The sequence below is a fragment of the Panthera onca genome, chromosome A1, assembly GCF_046562875.1.
Source record: "Panthera onca isolate mPanOnc1 chromosome A1, mPanOnc1 haplotype 2, whole genome shotgun sequence".
NCBI classification, from domain to species: Eukaryota; Metazoa; Chordata; class Mammalia; order Carnivora; family Felidae; genus Panthera; species Panthera onca.
In genome coordinates this window covers 54,216,629-54,229,676 of record NC_138339.1, presented here as the reverse complement: position 1 = coordinate 54,229,676, position 13,048 = coordinate 54,216,629, and the positions used below count along the sequence as shown (strand labels likewise).

The window sequence follows — 13,048 nt, the reverse complement described above, 5'->3', positions numbered from 1 at the left end:
CACCAGGATTACTGATTTTATGTAATATTGCTACTGTTCTTGTCCTTCTTTTTGATTAATGTGACTTTCTGGCTTATTTATTTTTATTTTACTTTTTCTAAAGATTCTATTTTATTTAAAAAAATTTCTTTTAACATTTATTATTTTTGAGAGACAGAGAGAAAGATGGCACAAGCAGGGGAGAGGCAGAGAGAGACAGATACACAGAATCCAAAGAAGGTTTCAGGCTGTGAGCTGTCAGCACAGAGCCTGATGTGGGGCTTGAACTCACAAACTGTGAGATCATGACCTGAGCAAAGTCAGATGCTTAACCGACTGAGCCATCCAGGCTCAGCTAAAGATTTTATTTTAACTAATCTGTACACACACACACACACACACACACACACACACACACTCACTCACGGGGCTTGAACTCACAACCCTGAGATTAAGAGCTACATGCACCACCAAGTGAACCTTCCAGGCACCCTTTTCTGCTTACATTTTAAAGCTCCTTGGGTAGTTACCTACCTCTACATGCTGGAGAGTCCACTGCAAGCCTCTGAAACAAGCTTCTCAGAGAGGATTTTGTAATATGTGCTTGCTTAACAAAATGCATCTAAACTGCCTAGTCTATTTTGAAATATGTAGACTATACAGTTCATCCCAGGCCAACTAAATCAGAATCTCCCTGGATGGGGCCCAGGAATCTGCTTTTTTCCCTAAGCTTGATTCATACGCATCCTCACTCAAAGAGCTCAACACATTACAGGCTCTGAATAAATGATTGCTATTAAACTGAACAGTGACGTACAGCCTCCTTTTACTTCTGACAAAAGCAAATGACCGTGTTATGTCCTTTAATATCTATTAGCATAATATTATTAATAATACTAATATTAAATAAAATATTAATAAACAGAATATCTATTAAACACATTTAATCCACAAATTTATTCACTTCCCACTTCAATCCCAAAAGGATTTGAAATGGAAGCCTGCTGTCATGTGATTATTTATTTCAGAGAAAGATCTAGTGACTTCTAGACATAAATTCTACAAGTTTTATTAATGCCCTTATTTATTAGGAGTGACTTTGAAGGAGGGTGAGAAAATGTCAGACATTAAAACAAAAAGCAACTTGTTTATCATTTCTTATGTGTCAGATACCATAATAAAAAAGACAATGATAATTCTTCTTGGAAGCAGCTTAACATTTAAGGTACATTTGGTAAAGGAATAAGGCTAAACTAGAGCCTAAAATTCTCAAGATATAAGAAAAAAAACCTACAACATGTTTATAACTTATTCAGTTGTAAATATTACCATGAGATTTAAATACCTTTGATTTTAGTAGCTCATTAGTCCTGGTTAATTCAATAAGCTGTTTTTCTAGTGAAGCATTACTTGCAGAGAGAGATGTTTTCTCCCTGACTGCAGCATTTAGCTTAGCCTCTGTCTTCTCTAACTCGGCTTCCAGATCCTGGATCCGCTTATCCTGAGCACCACGTTCCTGCACGAGAACACGAATCTGGACGGAAACAAGGTGATAAATGAATGATTTACCAATACAATGCCAATGTAACTAGATGCTACTGAAAATAAAACATTCAAATTCTAGAAAAAGCTTTGTGACATGATGTTGTTAAATATTCTGATTTCACTAGCTGTTTGAACATTCATATTTATATGTTTTAAAAATCTGTAAGAACTTAAATCTGTAAGCATTTTAAGAAGAGAGGATTTTAATTGTTGTAAGCTTCCAGGTATAATTAAACTGTTCACTTTTAAGGTATTTCTACCTATAAGAGTTCTTTTCTCTAGTTCTAGTTATATGAACTCAAATTATAGCTTGAAATGCTAACTATCTTTTTTATTTCAAGAAGGCAGAATGGGGCTTCTGTGTAGGATATAGTAAGCACTACAATAGGAGTGATCAGTAAGCCACCACTCTTGTTGCAATTGTGAGATCAAAACCAAAACCAAAATCAAAACCACCTATCTGACAACAGAAAATGTGGAAGTCAGGAGACAATGAAATGACTTGTTTAATATAAGGGGAAAAGTACCAATCTAAAATTCTGTTCCCAAGGAAAATATCCTTTAAATTTGAAGGTGACATGATGATGTCTTACGAGAAAAGAAAAGCTGAGAGGATCTGCCAATAGCCTGCAGAACAAAAGGTACTAAAGGAGTGTGTAGGCTCAACAAAAATGATCCCAGATATTTACAAGATTTGCACTTTAAATATAAGGACATAGAAAGACATAATAATGGGTCAGGAAAGATCTACCGTGTAAATATTAAACAAAAGAAAGATGGGATGCCCTTATTAATATGATACAAAGTAGACATTTAAGGCAGAAAGTATTATTAGCGATAAAGAAGGAATTTTATAATGGAAAGGTCATTTCAAGAGGAAGATACAATCAAATTTGTTGTGCAACTTTAAGTTCAAAATATACAAAGCAAAATGTATATTGTGTACATTACATAGGTGTATGTATGAGGTGGAAATGAGAAAGTACCTCTTTCTCTAGCTAATAGAATAAACAGACAAAAATATCAGTACAAAACTTTTAAACATATTGAACTGACATATATAAACTGTACCGACAAGTACATATACATTCTTTTCTAGTGCACATAAAACATTTACCAAAATAGATTATTTGTTGGGTACAAAAGCATCGAAACAGCACAGTTGTATTAAGTCACATGAAGTATTTCCTACTCTTTCTTAACTGACTTTGTGTTGATACTAATCTCAGTATTTTAGGCCAAAAATGCTTACCTAAAAATGTATCAAACACCGTATGTATATATATGGCTATGAACTAGATGCTAGCGATTGAATGAGCTTTAAGGTTCCCTACCAGAAGATTCTCTACGCTTATATTATTGGTTTATAAACAACATTTATAGCAAAATATTATAAACTAGAAAAAAGAATACCGAGATTATCTTTACAGGTTTTTGCAGTTAAGGAAGTTTAAGCTTCAAAAAAAGGGTTTGTACACTCAAATGCCTATGTGGCCAAGCAGACAATATAAATAAGTAGAGAGAGCCAGGTGAGGACTGAGGAGCAAATGTGGAGTATAAAGGAGGCAGCCCTGCAAAGCCCTAGCATATTGTTGCCCTGTAGTGGAAAGTGGAAACAGTGTCGTCAGATCGTCTGATTTTGCAACATAAGCCAGAAATCTGAATGTTTTACATGAAATGTTACTTTTAAATATTGATAATTAATTCAAATTAAATAAACAAACAACAAACACTATGGGGCTTAAATAAAAAAGAGCTCTATTTGTAAAAAAAAGAAAAAAAAAATCTCTATTCTAATGGTGCCTGGGTGGGTTAGTCAGTTAAGCACCTGGCTCTTAATTTCGGCTCAGGTAATGATCTCATGGTTGCAAGATTGAGCCCCACATAGAACTCTTCACTGGCAGTGTGGAGCCTGCTTAGGATTCTCTCTCTCTCTCTCTCTCTCTCTCTCTCTCTCTTTCTCTGCGCCTTTCAAAAATAAATAAACTTAAAAAAACCTTTCTACTCTAAATGATTAAGAAACTGATACAAATTATCAGTTCTAATCTTGGCACTGCCACTCACTTACCAGTTATCTGAGACTCAGTTATCACCTCTCTAAGTATTAACCCCTACATTGTAGGCATGTATCCTCAATAAAATGATGGCCAACATAATTAAATACTAAAAGAATCAGAGCAACCAGAGCAGAGATTTGCAAAGCTATCTTGACGTATTCTTGGTCCTAAGCTAACATTTAACTGTAATCACTGGAAAGTTTTAATATGTCATAAGAATATGTGCACTAGAAAAAGAGTTGGTCAGCAATGTAAACATGGAAAGACTGCTAGAGAAGCAAAACTGGTAGTGACCATCTTACTCCTGCTTAGGGAAGTAAGTGGACTCTTTAGGTCAGCATTGCTCAGTAGAGACTTCTGCCATGGTGGAAATGTACCGTATAGTATGGGAGCCACTCACTGGAGTACTTACAGCGCATTTAAAATGTGACTAGTGCAATTGAACTATTGAGTCCTTTTACTTAATTTAAATAAGTCTCAAATGGTGAGTGGCTACCATACTGGACAGGATAGCTCCAGATTTACCCTCCAGCTCCATTTTATCCTTAAATAAGGCATATATAACTTACAGAGCAGAGGATGTGTAAGATTAGCACAACTCTTTCACAATTCAACTAACCTGCTAGGATTTCATGCTAAGAAATTCTCTAGCTAGTCACTGTCTTAACATAAACATTAGCATACAGGAAGAGTGTGCACTGAGTAAATGTAAATATTTGACACACACATAATTGCAATATAGCAATATATTAATTTTTAGTGATCAATTTTTCATAGAGTGGGTAATCTTGAATCTACCCCTAATAAACTTGACACTGTCAGCATACCACACTGACCACCAGGCTCCAAAACTTAGTATCTAACGAAGCTAAGGAATAGTTACCTTGCAGGCACTGGTCTGGACAGATTATCTGCCTTGCTATGCAACTCCCCAAACTGCAACAGAATACCTGTCTCTTAACTCTAAGTCACTCTGTATTTTATAGCACATTTATTTTTCAATTAAGTTGAAAGCATTGCTTACCTCTTTTTCTAGTATCTTCAAATCTTTATCATTCTTTTGAGACTCCTTCTATTTAAAAATCAAAGAACAGAGATAAACAAATTTAAGCACCACAAATATCACAGCCAGATTTGATTTTTAGCTATTAAAAAGATTAAAGAGCTCAAATTCTTTTTTCTTTTCTTTCTTTTCTTTTCTTTTCTTCCCCTTCCCCTCTCCCTCTCCCTCTCCCTCTCCCTCTCCCTCTCCCTCTCCCTCTCCCTCTTTTAAACTTTACCCCCAAAGTGGAGCTCAAACTCATAATCCCAAGATTAAGAGTCACATGTTCTGTTGACTGGGCCAGCCAGGCATAATTGACTTTATTAATTGATTCATGCATCAGGCAGCATCCCATCTAGCAAGTAGAGGGGAGCTGCCTCCCAAACAGTTAATTTTTATTTTAAAAATTCCACTGAGTCTATTAAACATTTTGTAGGAGACTTACCTGGTAAAAGAAGGAATGGATTCTTTAAGTCTTAAAATATTTCAGGTTTAAGTTTTCACCCCCATAGATTATTAGGCTTTTCCTAATAAGTCCAGGGAAAAGAACAGGTGGTGCTTTACGAATAAAGCTACTGAGCACTTTCTTTCTAATGTTAAACAGCAATACATTTTGAATATTTAATTATGCTATCCCAGAAAGAAAACAATCTTACAAAGAAAAATCAACTTAAACTCTGATACGCAAAGAGGAAAAAAATGTGTGTGTGTGTGTGTGTATATATATATATACACACACACACACACACACAGAAATAAAAATTAAAATGGTATAAGATGATTTAAAAAAAATTTTAAGTCTACTTATTTATTTTTGAGAGACACAGAGAGCATGAGCCAGGGAGGGGCAGAGAGAGAGGAAGAGAGAGAATCCCAAGCAGGCTCAGCACTGTCAGCGTGGAGCCCATAGCGGGGCTCGAAATCATGAAACCACGAGATCGTAATCTGAGCCAACACCGAGAATTGGATGCTTAACCAAATGAGCCTCGCAGGCGCACCAGTAAAAACTTTTTTTTTTTAATGTTTATTTATTTTTGAGACAGAGAGAGACAGAGCATGAACGGGGGAGGGTCAGAGAGAGAGGGAGACACAGAATCTGAAGCAGGCTCCAGGCTCTGAGCTGTCAGCACAGAGCCCGACGCAGGGCTCAAACTCATGGACCGTGAGATCATGACCTGAGACGAAGTTGGACGCTTAACTGACTGAGCCACCCAGGCGCCCCAGTAAAAACTGGTTTTAATTTAATTATTGCCTTCATTCAAAATAAGACATATAATTTTGGTCTATGTCTTTTATATCCAACAGCCTTTCTGATACAATGGCCCCAAACCAAGTATCTATCTTTCCCATGTTAAATGGAAGAAAATGGATAAATATATTGAATGCAACCTGTTTTATGTACTTCTAAGTTGGGGAGGGAGGGGGCTACACAACTATCATATTTATTAATTTCCCACCTGATGGAATTTTCTATCAAGGAAGGCCTATTATTTAGGGGTTTTACACAAACTTGTATGTAATTTAGTTTTCTAAAAGTTACATAATTAATTCAAAATATCAGAACTGTTTCTTCAAGAAATTCAAGTCAAGAGATTTAAATCAATTTCTTTTTAAATATTATTTTATTAAAAAAATTTAATTCCAGTACAGTTAACATACAGTGTTCTATTAGTTTCAGGTGTACAACATAGTGATTCAACACTTCATACATCACCTGGTGCTAATCAGAACCCGTGCATCCTTATTCCCATCTCCTCTTTCACCCATTCCCCCCCCCCCCACTTCCTCTCTGGTAACCATCAGTTTGATCTCTATAATTAAGAGTCTGTTTCTGGGATTGTTTTTTTTCCCTTTGCTCATTTTCTTTTTTGTTTCTTAAATTCCATGTATGAATGAAATCATATGGTATCTGTCTTTCTCTGACTTATTTAGCTTAGCATTATATTCTCTAGCTCCATCTATGTAATTGCAAATGGCAAGATTTCATTCTTTTTTATGGCTAATATTCCATTGTGTGTGTGTGTGTGTGTGTGTGTGTGTGTGTGTGTGTATTTATTTGAATCAATGTGTAAGAAAAGACTGTCTGTATTAGTGCTGCCTAATAAAAATATATCACAAACCACATATGTATTTTTTTTGGTAGTTAATTTAAAAAGTAAAAATTTTAGGGGTACCTGGGTGGTTTAGTCAGTTAATCGTCTGACTTTGGCTCAGGTCATGATCTCACAGTTCGTGAGTTCGAGCCTCACGTTGGGCTCTGTGCTGACAGCTCAGAGCCTGGAGCCTGCTTCAGCTTCTGTGTCTCCCTCTCTCTCTGCCCCTCCCCGACCCCGTCTTTCTCAAAAATAAATATTAAAAAAATATGTACTTTTAAATAAAAAGTAAAAAATTTTAAAATATATTTTACTGTACCATAAATGTAAAAAAGTATTATTTCAACATGTCATTAGTATGAAATTATTAGTGAGATATTTTATATGTTTTGTACTAGGTCTATAAACTTTGGTTTGTATTTTACACTTACAGCATATCTCAATTCAGATGCTTAAGTTTCATCAGAAATAGCCATCTATATTTAGATTTCATAAAATGTACAGATGAAAAAGTAGATGCACATTCCAAGTTGTTCCAAAAACATTTAAGTTTTCCAAGAATAGAATCAAGTATCAGTTTTTTACATATTACTTAAAATTAAATAGTATCAAAAATTTAGCTGTTCACTTTGAAGTGCTCGATAGCCACATGTGGCTAATCACTTCCATACTGGATAATGAAGCCCTATAAAACAAGAAGCTTAGATAATCGCTAAATAAATGAACAAGTCTAAGCCTTGGTTTCCCAACTCTGAATCTTTTTCACATTTAACAAATCACTCTTTGCAACTCCTTAAGAAAGTACAACTTGCTTTATAAACTAATGGAAACAGTGATAATAAATAGGCTGTTGCACAAGCCGCAACATGAAGTTAAGAATTTAATGTCCCACCACTCCTTGGCAGTCTTTGAATAGCAAATAAATCTCTTTTAGGCATTACAATACTTTTTTCCTTTTTCTTCAATATTTACCCTTCTGCACAAGTAAGCAAACAAAACCAAAACAACTCAAACAATGATAACTAATATATCAAAGCACTGCATACTTTTTAAAGGCTTACTAGGTATTATAAAATTTATCTAGATAGAGAAATGACTGAGAAGTGGAGACCATTTTGTAATTCTGAACTCCAGACACATTTAAACAATGCATGTAGTAATGATGTAAACATAAATCTTGCTAGAGTCCTAATGATAATATTTTTATTAATTTATAGATTTACTTATAACCTTAAATTATACACTTAACCCATTCTAGTCAAATAAAATAACTTTTGGAAATGTTTTCATGATTTAGGTACTAAACCAGCTAGAATATCAGAGTTCCTCACCTTTAATCCCAAAGTCTTAACTTTTCTTGCTGAAGCAGGCAAGGTAATATCTTTGTCAACATTAAGATTTTGTTGAGATTCTAAAATAAAATAAATTGTACAGATTTTAGTTGGCACTTACATGTTTGAAACACAGACAAAACCCAATTTCCAAATTTCTTATTATAATTAGTAGTGAAGTAGTATTAAAGTTATTTTTTTCTGACTGTATATGTCCAAATAATTAGTTGTACAATAGTATTTACACATCTAATACTTTTCTGATTTTCCTAATATTCCCTGATGGAAAGTTAAGGTGATTACCAAAAGGGAAACTATGTATCTATGTGAGTGTCTTGCTTAACTTTCCTGGTTACACAACAGTGAAATGATTAAAGCATTAGTCTGCAGTTGACTCTTTTGTAAATTCATCAAATAAGAAAATTTAAATATAACTGTAGCTTTGCATTTTTAGAAATACTATAGCATCTTTTAATTTAAATACTGTTACTCATAACTTTAAAGCTTATGAGATCATATAACCATTATGTTATTTGGGAATCTGTTACCTTTCTGTTTTTTAAATCTTTGTGATTTCTGAAAAGATACCGGTCCTTTCAATACTTCTGAAGTTGTAACATCATAAGCACCTGGAGATGGTGCACAACCTACAGGAAACATAAAACATTAATTAATGTCTCATCTTATGCTACTTATGATCTTAAGTTAAAAATATGTTATAGTAAAATGCCATTAATAAATTGTTTGTTTTTTCAGGGGTTCCTGGGTGGCTCAGTTGATTGAGTGTCCGACTTGAGCTCAGGTCACATAAAGCCCTGCATCAGACTTGCTGCTGTAAGCACAGTGTCCACCTCAGATCCTCTCTTCCCCTCTCTCTGTGCCCTCCCCCATTCACGTGCTTTCAAAAATTAAAAAAAACAACAAAAGAACAAAAACACCTAAACATTAAAATAAATAGTTTATTTTTTCAAATGTAAAAATTTGATATTACAAAACAGGCCTCTTTATGAAGAAAACATCATTATCTTCCCAAATGATCTTTATTTCAATGAGTCAAAGGAACACAGGCAACTGAGCAAAACAGCAAAGACAGTCTTGAAATAAACATCAGGAAAGAACAAGCAACACGGCTTTGTTATTAAGGATTGAATATAAGAAAAAAAGATTTGGAATCAACCCTACCCAAAAAAGAGTCACAGGTAATTACCATCAGATTCTAGAAATGAATAACGATCATTTTATATGTACTCACACAAAGATTCCAATACTGGGAGCTTTTAGATCTAAATGTGGTCAATAAGGGGTTGAGGTAGTAGATTTCCAATCAGGAAAGAGTCTCAAAATGAAGTACAGAATTCAATGGGGCATCTAAGGTAAAGGCAGACTTAGAAACATTAGTCTTGGCTAGCTCAGATCTCTCACACTCCACCAACTGTTTACACCCTGGGGTAAACAGGAGGCTGACAGCGGTTTCCCTAAAATCAGTTTAAGGGTCGCACATCTTAAAGCACCTATGTCACCCATTTGGAATAGGGATCAGTGGAAGCAGCGCAGAACATATCTTATTTTAAAGTAACAAGAGACTTCAAAGAAAACTGCCGGCACTGTTGCCCTTTTTGGGGAGGTGGGGATGAGTGTATGCAGAACGTGTGGCTATTCTTTGCTCCCTGCTTTTGTTTTTTATCTACAAATGTTTGTTTGTTTATTTCTTTAGAGTATGAACAAGTGGGGCAGGGACAGAGAGAGAGGGAGAATCCCAAGCAGCTCTACGTTGTCAGCACTGAGCCTGATGTGGGGCTCAAACTCACCAGCTGTGAGATCATGACCCAAGCTGAAACCAGGAGTTTGACGCTAAACCGACTAAGCCACCCAGATGCCCCATAAAAAAGTTTTTTTTAAAGCTGTAGGCCCAAGCTGGGGCTTGAACTTACAACCCTGAGATCAAGAGTCACATGCTCTACCAAGGGAGCCAGCAAGATGCCCTGCTCTCTGCTTTTAGGAATGTTTCTGTGGCAAAGTGTGAGAAGCACTGGTCTAGACTCGTCAGAGCAGCCAGAAGATAAAATGCTGTTGAATTCTTGTATTCTGGTTCATCATTAGGTCTACACTCTCAAAAGGGGATATGGGCCAGCAAAAGATCAGATGGTGTACAGTGACTAAGCAGCATCATGCGAGTTGAGAACAATTAAAATCACACTTAACAAAAACTTCCCTAAAGAGCAAAGAAATCCCATTTGATACTTATGGGGATTTAGATTCAAGAACTAGGTTGAAATCCAGGCTTTGTGAGGCTGTAGTGTGTGCTATTTTCATGCTCTGGGTCTTTTCCTTACTAACGCTTAAATGTACGACATCACAGATACATATGACTTGCTAGAAATGTGGGGAGAGGGGACATTAGACAAACGGGATGGGATATCCTGGGAGATAACACAAGCTTTCCGGCACAACTTCTATTTTGATCAACAATAATCGGAAGCTAACACAGGCAGTCAATACTTGTAAACAAACCAAACATTTTATGCATTACATTAAATAAATGCTTCAAACTTCCAGATCTCTTTATTTTCTATTTCTTTCACCTCGAATGGACAGCCCAGCTTCCAGTTTGCCTGGCTAACTCTCACTTACCTTTCAGATCTCAGCCTCTTCCAGTTTTCTCTGAATCCCCAAATCAGGTTGGAAACCTCCCTCCATAGCAGCCTGTGAATAGTGTTCTTATCAAAGAACTTGACACTTTTGTAATGGCTTTTAATACACTTATCCATCTCCCAAATCAGATAATGTACTTATTCATCTTGCAAGTTAGATAAAATTGGTTGAAGTTAGAAACTCTCTTGATCATGCCTGTATCCCCAGTATTTGGCTTGGGGTTGAGTTTGGCAGTATGGTGAAGAAAACATAGAAAGTCACTGGGGATGCCAGAATGGGAATAGAGTTTTGTAATTCCTCCAATCAGGCTTCAAATCCAGCTTTGTATGCCAATCAATAGACATTACTATGTGCCAAGTACTTACAGTCATAGGGGAAAGATGTGAACATTATACTCTGATTTTCTAATCTAGCTTTAAGACCCCTGGAAAGTTATTTTTATTCAAGGCTGAATTCCCCAGTTGTGAAACAGGAATAAAAGAGTATCTACCTCATAGTTGTTGGGGTTACTGGAGTAAGAAGAGAAATCACTACAGTGCTCACATATGCACAAAGCATCAAATAAGTGATAACTATTATTACTCCTGAAACTGTGAGTCTGAAATATTGTAACACTGGTAAAGGCAATTTAATCTATTATAAAGAAAATAAAATTCTCCTTAAAAGACACACTGCTGAGAGAATTTAGAGAAGGTTCTTTGAATATCCAGGAAATATACATTCCCTGAATCTCTTAATTTAGAAAATATGCTTGTGCTGATCCATTTGTCACTTGGCTTTTGTTTGTGAACAAAGTGATTCTTATTTCCACTTGCATGTTGGCTGGCAAGTTAAAGATGTAACAAATGATCATTAAAAAGTGTATATTATTGGAGAGCTGGGGGGCTCAGATCATGATCTTACAGCTCCGGAGTTCAAGCCCCGCATCAGACTCTGAGCTGACAGCACAGAGCCTGCTTCAGATCCTGTCTCTCTCTCTGCCCTCCCTTGCTTGTGTGTTTCTCTCAAAAATAAACTAAAAAAACATTAAAAATATGTATTATAATGGGTAATGGATAAATCAGGGGCTTTGATGTTCAGCCCTTCCCCTCACTTGCTGCTCAGTACAGTTACAAAACTCCTCCATTCCCTCAAGTGTACAATGAGGACAATATCAGTACCTTTCTCACCTGGCTGTTGGAAAGAGTAAACCAGACCGAACAGGGAAGACCTTAGCACAGTCCCTGCATACAGTTTGTGTCTACTGAATGAGGGCCTCACCAACCACATCTGAGTCTTACGGTTATTGTGCTTATGCCCTACAGTGGTTAAGAGCACAGGATGGATTCATGGAGGCCGGGTTTCATGTCCTAGTTCTGCTAGTTTGGTTGTGTAACGCTGAGCAAATCTAAGTCTCAGTATTTTTGTCAATAAAATATTGAATAACAGGATGACCTCTCAGGAATGTTGGACAATTAAAGAATTAACTGTAAATACTTAGCATGGTACTGTTGATATTACCTGTTACTACTTCATTAATAATGTTCTCAGTAAGCGCAGCTACCATAATTTTACCCAAAAACTGCCGTTCCCAATCAGCATTCTTGTATTCCTGAGTGGAATATCTACAAGAAATCCACAAGTTCATACGAAAAAGCAGTGGTCATTTTTTTTTTTTTTTTTTTTTAAATAAGTGAGGCCTTCTGGGCTTGACCACCAAATAGCTACCAAATAGCTTCCTTATCCCCATCCCCTTCCCTCTGCTTCAGTTTCTCCACAGACTAATTGTTTATTGGCTGTACTGTCCATTTGAATGCAAGCTACTTGGGCAGGGACTTTGCTTCATTCGCTGCTGTATCCTTCTCACTCTGAATAGTGCTAGGCATGTAGTAAATGCTTCGTATAGATTCCAGAAAAACTAGTCAGTTGAAGGAGACCCATCCTAGCCCTAAAATCGCCTATTTGCCTCTGATGAAGGGAACCGAGAGGGGCAAGGTGCGTGACACCATATCCCATCCCCCATCTCCTTTCCCTGTACGCACCAGAAGGGTCATTGAATCGTTTCAGGGGCGCCTTAGGAAAGGACATGTTGACGACCAGCTCCACAAACCGAAGGTCACTAGCGGTCCTCGGCAACTTCCCGCTGCCTTACAGCCTACTCGCTCCAAATTCAAATCTCCCCGCTTATTCCCCGCCCACCTTCACGACAGCAGGTTCGAAAACCAAAACCCTGGGCACACCAATCCAGGACGGGAACAGCTAAAGAGCATGCGCACCTGGCCTCGCAGCATGTAATTAGCGGTTCCGTGAGTTCCGGTTACTAGCCAATAGGAGACTATTACTGCCTCCCTTCCCCACCCCAAGCAGTGT

At 36.8% G+C, this 13,048-nt stretch overlaps 1 protein-coding gene across 1 annotated transcript in view; it reads right to left on the bottom strand.

Moving 5' to 3' along the window:
- The window catches only part of HMMR (hyaluronan mediated motility receptor), a 41,655-nt gene extending 28,718 nt beyond the window's left edge, over positions 1 to 12,937 (bottom strand). The window contains exons 1-5 of the mRNA XM_060634940.3: positions 12,721 to 12,937; positions 8,596 to 8,694; positions 8,048 to 8,127; positions 4,606 to 4,653; positions 1,325 to 1,513 (exon numbers count right to left, since the gene is read on the bottom strand). Coding sequence (XP_060490923.3) covers positions 1,325 to 1,513; positions 4,606 to 4,653; positions 8,048 to 8,127; positions 8,596 to 8,694; positions 12,721 to 12,766 — 462 coding nt within the window. The 5' untranslated portion in view covers positions 12,767 to 12,937. The remainder of the gene's footprint in view (positions 1 to 1,324; positions 1,514 to 4,605; positions 4,654 to 8,047; positions 8,128 to 8,595; positions 8,695 to 12,720) is intronic.
- Between the last annotated feature and the right edge of the window lie 111 nt (positions 12,938 to 13,048).